The sequence below is a fragment of the Triplophysa rosa genome, linkage group LG17 (genome assembly GCF_024868665.1).
Source record: "Triplophysa rosa linkage group LG17, Trosa_1v2, whole genome shotgun sequence".
Lineage (NCBI taxonomy): Eukaryota > Metazoa > Chordata > Actinopteri > Cypriniformes > Nemacheilidae > Triplophysa > Triplophysa rosa.
Window position 1 is genome coordinate 17,093,477 of NC_079906.1, and position 12,212 is coordinate 17,105,688.

Below are 12,212 nucleotides of genomic sequence, written 5' to 3' on the forward strand. Positions count from 1 at the left end.
TCATTTTACATAGGCAAAATTCCCATTAAGGACATTAAAAACCCACAGTGTGACTGAGAAATGAGATCTTTATTTACAATTTCCAAAGAACCAGTTTGTTAACAAATATATCTATAGTATGTACATGGAAGCAAAAGGAAATACCCATTTTCGCAACAATCTTCCATGAGTCTGCTCACAGGAGATTAGAGTCGGCTATTTACACGGCTTAAACAATTTACAAAGTGCACCTCCGTCTCTCACAATACCTCATTATAAATATACATACACATAAGGGATGCAAAACATTTCTATGACCTACCAATTTAAAAGTAGAAACTGATTATCAAACCATTTGTGCCACACAAATCCTAACTGACCCCAAAGGCAGAGAGTTATAGCCAAAAAGACAGATTTTTAGTAGCAGCCTATTCTCTGAAGGAGGTAGAGATCTGCGTTACCTACTGCATATAAATAGCTCTGCCCGCTGGGTGACACAGACATGCTTAGAATCAGAGACATTTTGATGCTGGGTTTTAGAAACGGTTGCTGCATAGATGACACACCACAAAATTCTCTACATCTACCCTCTACAGGTCACTATTGGACAGACTGGCTCAGCTGTGAGAGAGGTGTGGGACGTTTTACAGTTCATTAAAAACCTAATACACTACGATCATCACAAATTCGGACCAGGAACATTATGGAGACTGATTTACAAACAAATATGTACATCACAGTAAAGCGAGATCTTTTTCCAAAGACAGGTTGGATGTGGTGAGGCATTGGAAAGTTAGCCCAAAAGGTACACAATGAGTAAAACACTTCCTTTTCTTAAAAGTAAACCAATTTGTCCTTGTGCCAGACATAATCAAATACTACCGTTCATCTTTTCCTTGCAGTCGTTTCTTAAAAAACAACATTTTACTTTTAAAAGGTTGTGACGGTGGACACACAAACTAAGTAAGACAGAAATGAACATATTACAGCATTAGAGGTTTATCCAGCTACTGTATGAAGAAATAAGAGAGTTAAGACTAGATTAAAGCCAAAAGGACACTAAAGGAAGTATGGGAAATGTCGCTCCTGTATGAGCAAACAAGTAACCATGGAGGCACTTAATGGGAAAAATGGGAAATAAATGGGAAAGGCAAATGTTAAGGCTAGAATCCAGCATGACCGTGTTATGCACAGTTAGGATAACATTTCTGGTAACGGTTGTTGTATCTGTTGTCAGTACAGCATTACAAGGACAGTGTTTCTTTCTGCCTTCACAAAGCATACAGTCATTTGCATTCATCATTATCTTGCATCAAATTCCTTTACATTGTATTGCCATTTAGACATTCAAATTTTACTTATTGTGCTTCTTCAGCTGCGTAAAAGGGTAAAATAATCTCTTTTCTTTACACACTTTTCAACATTTCTTTAGAATTCAATTGTTACTTTCAAATAAATTAATAGATTTAAAGGTAAGCATATTTATGATACAATCTAAATGAATTAAACAACTGTTTTTAAAAAAGTCTTTAAGTCTTCAGGTCTGTCCTGATTTGACCTGACCGTTTGTTTTGAGACTTGAGAATGGCAGAGCCAGTATTAGCAGCAACGATGAACCGACACACTATGGGGAATTTGGACCCAAGCAGCTTCTACAATTAACACAGGATCGCGAATAGCTGGATTCAGACTCCCCGATACATTTGAGAATATCTCCAACATCTTCAGAAAGATTTGACTTGCTGATGAGATGCCTTTTGTTTGGAATTCACGATGTCTTGTCATGGACTTTGAAGCAGACTCGAGGGGAATTCCCCACTAAATGTCTGTTTATGCCAAGGCCCGGCTTACAACAGAAGGTACCTAAAAGGATATCTCTGTACGGAGCATCATCAGAGAGTTCTTTTGGATCGATTCTCTTGGATTTGCGTCAGAACGTCAGCTGTGTCTTTAAGCAAGGCATCAAAAATCCCATCAGCTAGCTGCATCTTTACAAAAAGTTCATCCTCGTCGTAGTTCACCCACTGAGATTCGTCCTCATGCAACTCCTGGACCTAAAGGGTTGGTTATAATATATTTATACATTTTATTTTGCATTTACTTTTCAACAATTAAACCGCATTATACCATTTTTACGACATTATCCATATAACAGTTATGTTGATGTAAAAATTAGATGGTAGGGCTGATAAACGATTAATCACATACATAAGAAAAGTTTGTGTTAACATAATATAATGTTTGTGTGCTGTGCATTTTAATTTTGTATTTATAAAAACATAAACATACATGAACATATTTAAGAAACTGTTAAATATAAAAATCAATTAATGTTTATATATAATTTAAGTTATATATAAATATACACACGCAAATAGTCTAAATAGATACACGTTTAAGTGTATGTTTATAAATACAAAATAAATATGCACAGTACACAAGACATATGTTATATAGATACAAAGTTTAATTCTGGATGCGATTAATCGTTTAACAGCCCTATTAGGTGGCATTAAAAACATTAAATGTGAAGTTTGAAAAAACTTACTAGAATGTGGTCAACCCGGTCTCGTTTCTTACGGCCAAATTTGATCATCTTCTGCCAGTCTGTTTTTTGATTCTGTTCTTTTCTTAGCCCACACAACTTTAAAACCTCAACGGTAACAAATTCCTGAAATAAGAAATCAAATATATAACAAATGTAACAAGGTACAAGAATATACCTTAATTTACAAAGTACCACTGTCTAAAAAAAGCATAGCATCTTGCATACCTGAACTGTCGTGATGTCGTTGGGGCATTTCACTCGATGGAAGTAGTTGGAATTAAGGCGATGTGGCTTCATCCATTGTGGCTGATCAACTTTTGGATCTTCTGCATAGATGTCTTTAATGACCTCCCATGATAAATCAAAGACGGCCTGTAAATCAACCAAGCCACAAACATTTTTACTCGCTCACTTTCCTGAAGCTTAAACAAAGACAACCCTAAATAACAGCTCGATACTTACTAGTTTGTAGCTTTGTTTGCACTGAGATTCCTGGTCATTGGCTTTGGCATCTTCTCCCAGAAAATTATCGGAAGGTTGAGGTTTAGGTACTCCAGCCAGACTTGGTCTACCATTACCCAGCTTGCAGCTTTTCCAGATCTCTAGTGTGGCAGCGCCGACCAGTTTCTTCACCTCCTGGACAGTGTGAGGAACAATCATAGCAGGCTCTTCTGGTTGTTTCATCTGCAAGGGAAGCTCAGGCCTCGGTGGCGTTTTGGTTTGCTCCCCTGAACTCAGAGAGGTAGAAATCCCATCTTTCTGCTGTTTTTGTTTCTGTTGTTGTTGTTTCCGTGAACTGAGACCAAAATCCTCATCAAACCAGTCTTGATCGTCTCCGAGGCTATCGAAGAGCTCACGGCTCAGCTCGAGCTCCGTCAGACGTTTAGCTAGCTCTTCCTGTCCACTTGTACCCAAGAAGGGGCTTTCCTGTTGAAAAGACATGGTAGAACACTCATCACTCTCACCTCTGTACAGCTTTTATCACCTTTAGTTTAAGAGAAGCTATGTTTAGACTTAACATCATCACCTCTAGACTTTACCAACAGGACGTTTAGTGTGTTGCTCATTGAACTTTGCAACAAACTGCATCCATCAGTCCATAGATGTGTCAATACAGCTCGATACGTCAACAAGCATTACACATTAGGCAATGTTAGCAGCTTGCTAGGTAATCATTCACTTGTTTTTAAGAAAAACATGAGGACTCGAGGATGATAACATTTTTTAACCAGTTTAACGGCAACAAACGAAGAAGTTAGATAAAATGAAAACTGACAAGAACTGTCAATGCCACTTACAGGTCTGTTGCAATGCTCAGGAGATGAAAGTTCTTCCTGGTCTTCATCAAAGAAAGTGCGGAAGTTGTCTGTCCTTGTATTGGATCTATTTTGAGACTTAAAGTTGTTGCTCCTAAGTCCATCATCTTCATTGATGAAGTCTCTTTTCAACTGATTAGCAGCTGATAACTTCTCCTCTTTATCTTTCTTGATCTTCTGGAATTGATTCACAGCGTCACTTAAAAAGTTTTCCACAAGTTTATCCGCAAGGGTGGTCAAAGCTCTTTTGTTATTCAAGTCCTCTCTCGTATCAACACTGGCCTCCTCGATAGATATATCTGTAGATTTCGGAAGGCCGTCGACTCTGGATTTCTCATCCTCTTCTAACAGGTCCAAAATAACTGCTGTTTGTTCATTTTCCTGTTTTTGTTTTTTAGACAACCATTTATCCAAATTATTTAGGAATGGAACCTCTTCATCAACTGATGCTTCCCCAAATTCCAGAATGATGCCTCTGCCATTAGGCACTGTGTGTGGACCTTTGTCAAAATCCTCAATATTGAAGTCAATATCATTCGAATCCAGGTTATTCTGTTCGAAGTTGGGTTTAAACGGCTCACCAGAAGGTTCTTTGCTCTCGGGATGCAACTCTAGGTCAGATTTTTGTCCTTTCATGTTTTGGAGATTTCTATGCTCTTCCTTCTTCTCTGAGCAATTGGGTTTCTTGTTCAGTTGGTCATCAAATGAAGAATCTTCATCTTCTGTATCTGCGCTGGCCTCGAACTTCTCTGGAAGACGAGAGATCTTGTCTGGTGGGGCGAATATTCCATGGTTTTCCCTACACTCAAAGTACACAACCCCATCATAAGTTCCTTTATTACTTCCCTCAGGGTTGTCCAGTTCAACCCCAGCCCAAAATCCATTGGCAAAGTTGGTTTGTCCTTTAAATCTTAGGGTTCCTGGTTGAACGTTACTCACCAGAACTCTGTCTCCAACGCAGAAGCTTGGCAACTCATCGTTTATTGGCAAGGTTGGCTCTTGAGGAGAAGCTGGACATTTTGAGGAGCTGTAGACATCCTCTTTGGAGACCTTACCAAGTCTATTGAAGTCTGCATGACTTTCTGCTTGGAAGCTCCCATTAGTACTTCCTGATCGGATACTTAGCTCTTCTTCAATTTCCTCTTCGCTACTGTACGTAGGGGACTTGTAAGATGACTTCTTGGGTTCTGGGGAAGAAGGTGATGCAGGTTTTGATTCATGGATATCCTCCTTGAATGATTCAAAAGAAGAATCAAAGTCATCATTATATCCATCACCAGGAGACGGTGTTTCTTTGATCTTTGGTGAATCCTCTTTCTTGGACAACATGAAGTCAGGGGTGTAAGAACGATCCATGACTGATGGCATCTTCTCAGCTAACGGGTAGTCTAGATCTTTTGATTCCTCAGTAGGAGATGCATTAATGTCCATTTCAAATCTGGAGCTCTCTCCAACATCTACAACAATTTGAAATGCTGGCTTTTCATCCTTCCCAGACAACCGTTCCTCTTCAGTTTTAACATCCACATCCTTTAAGATCTGAGACTCAAGATCCAGTTTAAGCTGAGGATCAGAGTGCTGGTCAGAGATGTCACTCTCAGACACTTCAGACTTGACATACTCCAGTTCCTCCATGATATCTGACTTTTGGCTAGAGACCATGCTCTCATCTCCTGAGAGGTGGTCACTGGCTCCTGTCCTAACTAAATGCTCTAGAAGCGGAGGTGCATCCTCTAAATGGTGGCTAGGCAAGTCTGGACTGTGCAAACTCCTCAAATCATCCATATGTTCTGGGCTTCCCACAACTGGGGTTGGGGTAACAGTAGGAGGATCTTCGTCTGAGGTAAAGTCCTCATGTTGTGATGTGTATTTGTGATGTTCTGATGGTCCAACGTCATCTGCAAACAAAAGTAGATATCATACATGATTGTATTGTTATGTGTACTTTCAGTTTGGTCTAAAGCACTTTAGTCAAATAGTTAGTATACCTTTCTCAGCTGACGTCTCTGTGGGCACCGATTTCTCAGATTCTGTGACAATCTTCCAGTTTTTGCTAGTCTCAGGCCTGTCAAATTAAACAAGTACACCAAACATTAGAGAAATGAATGGTAATGCACAGGAAAATAAATAAATAAGAGTCAAGACTAACCTCTGAAGAGGAGGAGGTTTTATTCGAGGCTTTTCAGTGGCTGACGTGGGAGTTTTAATCTGAGGTTTAGTAGTTGGAGTGTTGTCAGGCTCTTTACTCAGCTCAGCCTTGGTCTTCTGAATGAAGTCATTGTATGACTGAGGAACACACGACTCTCACATAAACACACTGAGAACTCTCCATTATAGTCAATTATAAATCAGATGGTTTCACTTAATACTTGACCATCAATAATAATGAATCCTCTACAGCCAATAGGCTGCATAAACTTCCATCCAAAACAAATTCAAAGAGGGGAGGTTGCTGACCTCGAGCTGTTTCAGCAGACTAGCCTCCTGAGCCTTCAGCCGTTCTTTATGTCTTTTCTTCTGCTCTTTCTTCAGCTGGTAGACCACCGTTTTGCGCTTACGGAGCTCGTCCTTGAGGGCGCGAATGCGGCTCTCAATATCGCTCTGATCTGATGCGGTTTCTAATACCATTAAAAAAACAATGTTTGAGAAATATAAAGTAAACTGTCTAATGCAACATTACAGTTTTACAGTCTCCATAGCGATTAGAAATGCTAAAAAAATAAAAATAAAGAAATGTGAACATAGGAGGAGCATCTTCCTTCATACATATATCAGTATAAGAGCATGGTGCCTTATCTGTGCTTCTATAAAATGACTAAGCACTTTGTGTTTAGCTCTGAGTGCACTTCCCTGGCTCAGAGCATTATATTTTGCTGGCACAGTGTGTAACTCTTTCTCATGTATACAGATCACCAAAAGATGGTTGGGATAGAATCGACTATATAAATGAACCTTGCTACTAACATATAACTGCCCTGACTAAACAGTTAAAACAATAATTCTAGCCTTTACATAAAAAATAAACAGTATTTAATTTAAATATTAGAAATTAATTTACATCAATCCATCTTTAAAACAACTGCAAAGACCAATGGTTCATTACTAAAAGTTGGGGCCTTAAAATATCAGAGATGCAATGATGTTCATAAAACATTTTCTAGAAAGAAAATACACCCTGGACTGATTTGATCCAGCAAATCCATGTAATCTTCAAAATCTTTTTAGAAAAACTATACCAGAGAAAGGATCTTACCGGATGGAGTGGCCGAATGGGGGTCACTGATGTGAGGGTCGCTGCTCTTAAAGCCCGAGTGCACCTGCATCCTACTGCAGCTTCCGCTGGGGCTCGCGACAGTGCCAGTCTGACTACCGTCTGGATGTCGAACAGAGCTGAGGCTGGCTTTCCCTGGAGGAGACTACCAACACAAACAGGAAGATGAATCCAAGGTCAGGACATGTAAATCACACTCACCAATCAGAGCTAGAAATCAACATCCTGTAATGTCACTTCTTGTAAGATGCATACAGCTTTACACATTTCTACTTTTCCTATCCTTTACATGCTCCAATCTGATCTTTTTCACATTCCCAGTTGATCATGTAGGATCCATACAGCTTGGTTCTCACCTGTTTGCTGTCTGTAGTGTGGAACTCAGGTGAGTAGATGGTATCAGGAGCAGGGCTGCCGGCCATATGCGGGGAGGGGAGCTCAGAGAGGGGACGGTCTGAAGAAAGACTGGCCAACTGCTCTGGAACAGATAGATCTGTGTGCACGCTGGACACGGACAACGCCGGGGAGTCATCCTCACTGCCTGCTTCTGTGGGCACATGCATACAGATGCAAAGGTGTAATGAGTCAATGCAGCATCTAATAAATGTTTTGACAATCACTTTCATTTGGTTTTACTCTTCACCTTGTCCTCTGGAACTCTTACTGCGTTCGCTCTCCCGGCTGCGCGGTTGCTTCTGCGGTGGCGTTTTGATGCGTGCCTGCTGCTGTTTCTCCCAGGCCGCAAGGGCCTGTTTCTCCATACGCCGCACTTCTGCTTCCTCTGCATCCAAACGCTGTCGCCACTCCAACAGTTCTTCTGCATGTTTTCGTCTCTGCATCAACTGCTGCTCTCTCTTAGTGAGAAACCTGCAGGAGAGAGAGAGAGAGGGTCCGGGAAAGAAAGCAAGCAGAGGAAGAGAGAGAGAGCAGAAAGAGAATGGGAGAACGAGACTGTTTAAAGCAAAGAGACACTTTAGAGATGCACCACCACAAACGCAGGCAAAGCAGACATCCAACTTACCAAGTTTTCTTACCCACCCAGTTAGTTTCACTTACAAAGACCGTGAACCTGTATCACATTCGGATAACGCTCATACGCACGCACGCACAAAACCCAAATCATGCTTCCCCTGGAAACCTGCAATCCTTTCAAAGGGGAACTAACAGGCAACAAGCCCTCCTAGGATTTTTCATGCACATAAACCAGCTTTTGGGTGACAAACACAGAGACGACCATATGACACACTCCAACCAACCCAGGGTTTGACAAACAGTGTTATGCTTTTGTCTCTATAAGTGAAGCGTTTGATTTGATAGTTTTTTGCTAGAAAATAAAAATAAATCATTTTACACTAAATCTATATTTACAAAAAATAGCTTTAACAAAAGATGTTTTCTCAGAATCAGATTGTAATATAGATATAAAAACAACCCAATTATTTGATATTCAAATTAAGTGCATTAAGCCAAAAACGGAACAATTAAAATTGTACATTTATGTTATGATCGTTTGCGAGCTGTGCCAAGTGTCCTTCACTAAAGCCAGGTTATTTTATAAGGAAAAATAAATGTCCTCCATGCCTCGGTATGGTGGATCAAACTCGCCTGCCTTTTTTTATTGAAAGTTAAGATCATTAAAAACATGTTATAGAAAAACAGATGGCTTTATCTAAAAGCAATTGTCTTGCTTTGTGAATAAAACAGCCATCTTCATTGAACCATAAATTCCATTATGTTGCTTCAGTCATATATACTCATTAGCTCATCACGGGCTACACTTATTTAATCAGGGGCTGGAGTTAAGATTTACTGTGGCCATTGGGCAGATGAAGAAGTCCTAAACTAGCATTATTCAGGGACGCACCATACATCAGTCTGCCCGGCCTGTCTGAAGTGAGATATTCCTCTCCGTCTCCACTCACCACAACACCAAGTTGGAGAACAGATTAAACGGAGCTCTTTCTTTGTGTGTGGTGCATGGATGAGTTATTCGCTCCGAAATCAAAAGAAAAAAATTTGATTATCAAAAAGACAAATGAAATCTAACCTAATGTTTTTCTTCGAAATTTGAGGTGAAATACGACTTGGACATCATTTTGTGGGATTCTATATTTAATCAAGACAGACCAGCAGGTGAGACGAAGACTAGATTCGAAAGGATCCCACCATATAGAGACAAAAGATGAAATACCCCCTCAAAAAAAAAAAAAAACCCACCCATTTAATTCACCATAATTCAAATGAGTGTGATCTTTGGCTTTGAGATTCGTAACAGTCATGACCATTTGCCTATCATTGATCTACAAGACAAGTCAAAAAACATGGCTCATTGCATTTTAACCCAACATTAAACACATAATAAACTTGAATAATCTTAGTAGCCAAAGAGCTCATTTCAACATGGTGTAGCTGTTTTTTCATCCATCATTGCATTCCACTTTTCCAAAATGTAACCCCACCAAACATTCCCCCACCCACCACGCATCATCAGTGGATGAACAAAAGCATGCTCCATGGGAAACAGGTGCCGTGAAAGGTTAGGAGTACAAGAGGGGGATTGTGGGTAACTGTACCTGACCAATTGGCTGTAGATAAAGAGCTGGAATTTGGGGTGGAGTTTTGGGAGACAGACAGACAGACAGGCCCAATGATGAGCCGTGAAGACAGAGAAGAAATAATGGACAGGAGAGCAGTGTCTAAAAACAGAAGATTCGACAGGGAATTATCATCAAAAGTGAATAGAATGGGACAGATTCAGAATGTTAGGAGAGTGCGAATAACACACAAGAAACACACAAATATGGAGAGAGAGAGAAAGAGAGAGAGAGAGTGTAAATGTGTGTCTGTTTTTTCCTAGCTAAGAAAACAGATTAACCAACAGTGAATGCTTGCACTTGCAGTTAACCACATGCTGAAACTTTTTAACAGTATAAAGCAACATACATAAAACACAACAACATCTGAGAAATGATCAAAGTCATTCTGCGTTTAACAGAAGAGTTTATGAGAAAGCTGAAAGGTCTATAATTACAAGCTCCCCCTTTCATCTGCACATGGCCTGGAAATGTTTATGTGCCGACACAGTGGTCAGATCATAAAAACTGGCCACGTCACCAAATCTTTAAGTCTTTTTTTGGGACTTTTTTGCATTTATATTGTTTTCATTACAATTAGATAATTAAACGCATGAAAATACATTTATGCAATACATAATATACTATATATGGGTCAAAGATGAAAAAGGGTTTAAGCATAAAACAATAAGTGCTTTAAACTGTTGTTGTTCAAAAAAAAGAAAGAAAATGTTTTCGGTTTAATTTAATTGCATTTTTGTTTTTCTGAGGAAAAAATATACATACATTTCCCCCTGATTTACAGAAGCCGCCCACTAAAATGTCATTCAGTGTAACAATCTTGTCAGGCATATTTACAACAAAAGTCATCATTATGACATATTAAAAGACTAATTCCTTTCACCCCAAATGCTAATTAGTTGTAATTTTTAATTTTTTAAAATGTTTTACACATTTTTTTACTCATTTAAATCACAATAAAATGTAATCCCTTATTCTTTTAAATATTTTAATATGTACCAGTCAGAATAAGCATGTCCTTTGAAATATTGTATTACATTGAATGACAATGTATTTCAACCAAATTTTGACATTTCGTTCTCCAAAAACTTAGTTGAAACCATAAAGTAGAAATTTTACTACATTTAATGTGCTTTCTATGGACATAAAATCACTTTTGTAAATTTGTTTTGATGGGGACATCTTAACGTCTTTGATCCATATACATATTTTTGGGATGAAATTGGAGTCCTTAGTCCTTTTTGTGAAACAACAGCAAATTGTTGGTTTGCTTTAATAGCATTAATGAGTGATTTAATAGGAAATCACTTTCTGAAAACTATTTAATTAATGTAACTATTAAAAAATATTAAATTATTAAATTAAACACAAATTAAAGGAATAGTTTACCAAATTGTCATATATGGGTTAACTATTCCTTTAAGTTTTGAAAAAAAAAACTTCCAACACTGCAATGCAAATCCTTATCTTCTAATTAACACAGAATTCTCTAAATCTGATTACAAGCCCCTTTGAATAAAACTGGATCATGAATGTATTGGTGCTGTGCGGATAGACCACTGAATAAAAACAGATGAAAGTTACAAAAAGGGATCATCATGCTGTTAGTGCTTTCAGAGTGAGAAAAAGTGAGCAGAAGCGCTACAATCGCAATTTAGCATGTGATTAGTTAAATCCATCCCTCAGCGTACCAATTTCATTCACACAAAAATGTGTCAGCGCTATGAAAAGTTTTGGAACAATAGTACGACCCTCACCAGTTGCCAAGCTGTGACGATAAACAAAACATGTTGTCAAATCAGCCTGAGTGGCTGAACATAGAAGAATGAGATCACATACAATGAGCAGAGAATTGAGAGAACACATGGAGGTTATGAAGCACATTGAAACATCCCCAAATAACTGAGAGACCATTTCATGAGATTGAAATAATAAAGATTGCATTAGGGTAATCAATGATTCAGACATCTCGTTGGCATTTTCTGTTTACTAGTGCCATAAAGATATGGGTCTCTATTTTAGATGCGAAACAAAGACTATGAAATGTATCCTCAAATTCATTGAGGGAGAAGGGGACTGTTTTCCTACACAGAGCACGCTTGAGTTCAAACCAAAGATTCTGCACACAGAAATGTACACCAAGTTAGCTGTTAAAAACGGACAAAACACAGGTCACTGGGAAATTAATAAATGGTATTAGTAGTATTAGCAGGTCAAACTATAAGAAACCACCCTCTGTGCACACCAAACAGGAATTCTTTGCTTGGCCTTGGAAGTGGTTTGCAATTCAAATTTACACGTTATTAAAGTTTGCAAGCTGCAAACCGTAACTTTTTTGGACAAAAACAAACACAAAACAGCTTTTGCGAGTAATGTAACATTGACTTCATTTGACTTTAACCCAGCTAAACTTAAAATTTTATGTTTCAGTTCAAAAAATGATCAAAGAATAAATGTTCTGATTTACTCTTAAAAAAAAATAAAAAAATAGTTACGCATTAGTG

At 38.6% G+C, this 12,212-nt stretch overlaps 1 protein-coding gene across 5 annotated transcripts in view; it reads right to left on the reverse strand.

Moving 5' to 3' along the window:
• Window positions 1-50: 50 nt before the first annotated feature.
• Window positions 51-12,212, reverse strand: part of cep350 (centrosomal protein 350) — a 33,491-nt gene continuing 21,329 nt past the window's right edge. For 3 of the 5 annotated variants that reach the window (XM_057356385.1, XM_057356386.1, XM_057356384.1), the window contains exons 29-40: window positions 9,688-9,810; window positions 7,758-7,981; window positions 7,471-7,661; window positions 7,097-7,259; window positions 6,301-6,461; window positions 5,993-6,129; window positions 5,832-5,908; window positions 3,826-5,741; window positions 2,990-3,454; window positions 2,753-2,899; window positions 2,528-2,650; window positions 51-2,033 (exon numbers count right to left, since the gene is read on the reverse strand). In XM_057356385.1, the coding sequence (XP_057212368.1) occupies window positions 1,872-2,033; window positions 2,528-2,650; window positions 2,753-2,899; window positions 2,990-3,454; window positions 3,826-5,741; window positions 5,832-5,908; window positions 5,993-6,129; window positions 6,301-6,461; window positions 7,097-7,259; window positions 7,471-7,661; window positions 7,758-7,981; window positions 9,688-9,810 (3,889 nt within the window). In that variant the 3' untranslated portion in view covers window positions 51-1,871. The remainder of the gene's footprint in view (window positions 2,034-2,527; window positions 2,651-2,752; window positions 2,900-2,989; window positions 3,455-3,825; window positions 5,742-5,831; window positions 5,909-5,992; window positions 6,130-6,300; window positions 6,462-7,096; window positions 7,260-7,470; window positions 7,662-7,757; window positions 7,982-9,687; window positions 9,811-12,212) is intronic. The other 2 variants (XM_057356387.1, XM_057356389.1) reach the window with 2 other exon arrangements.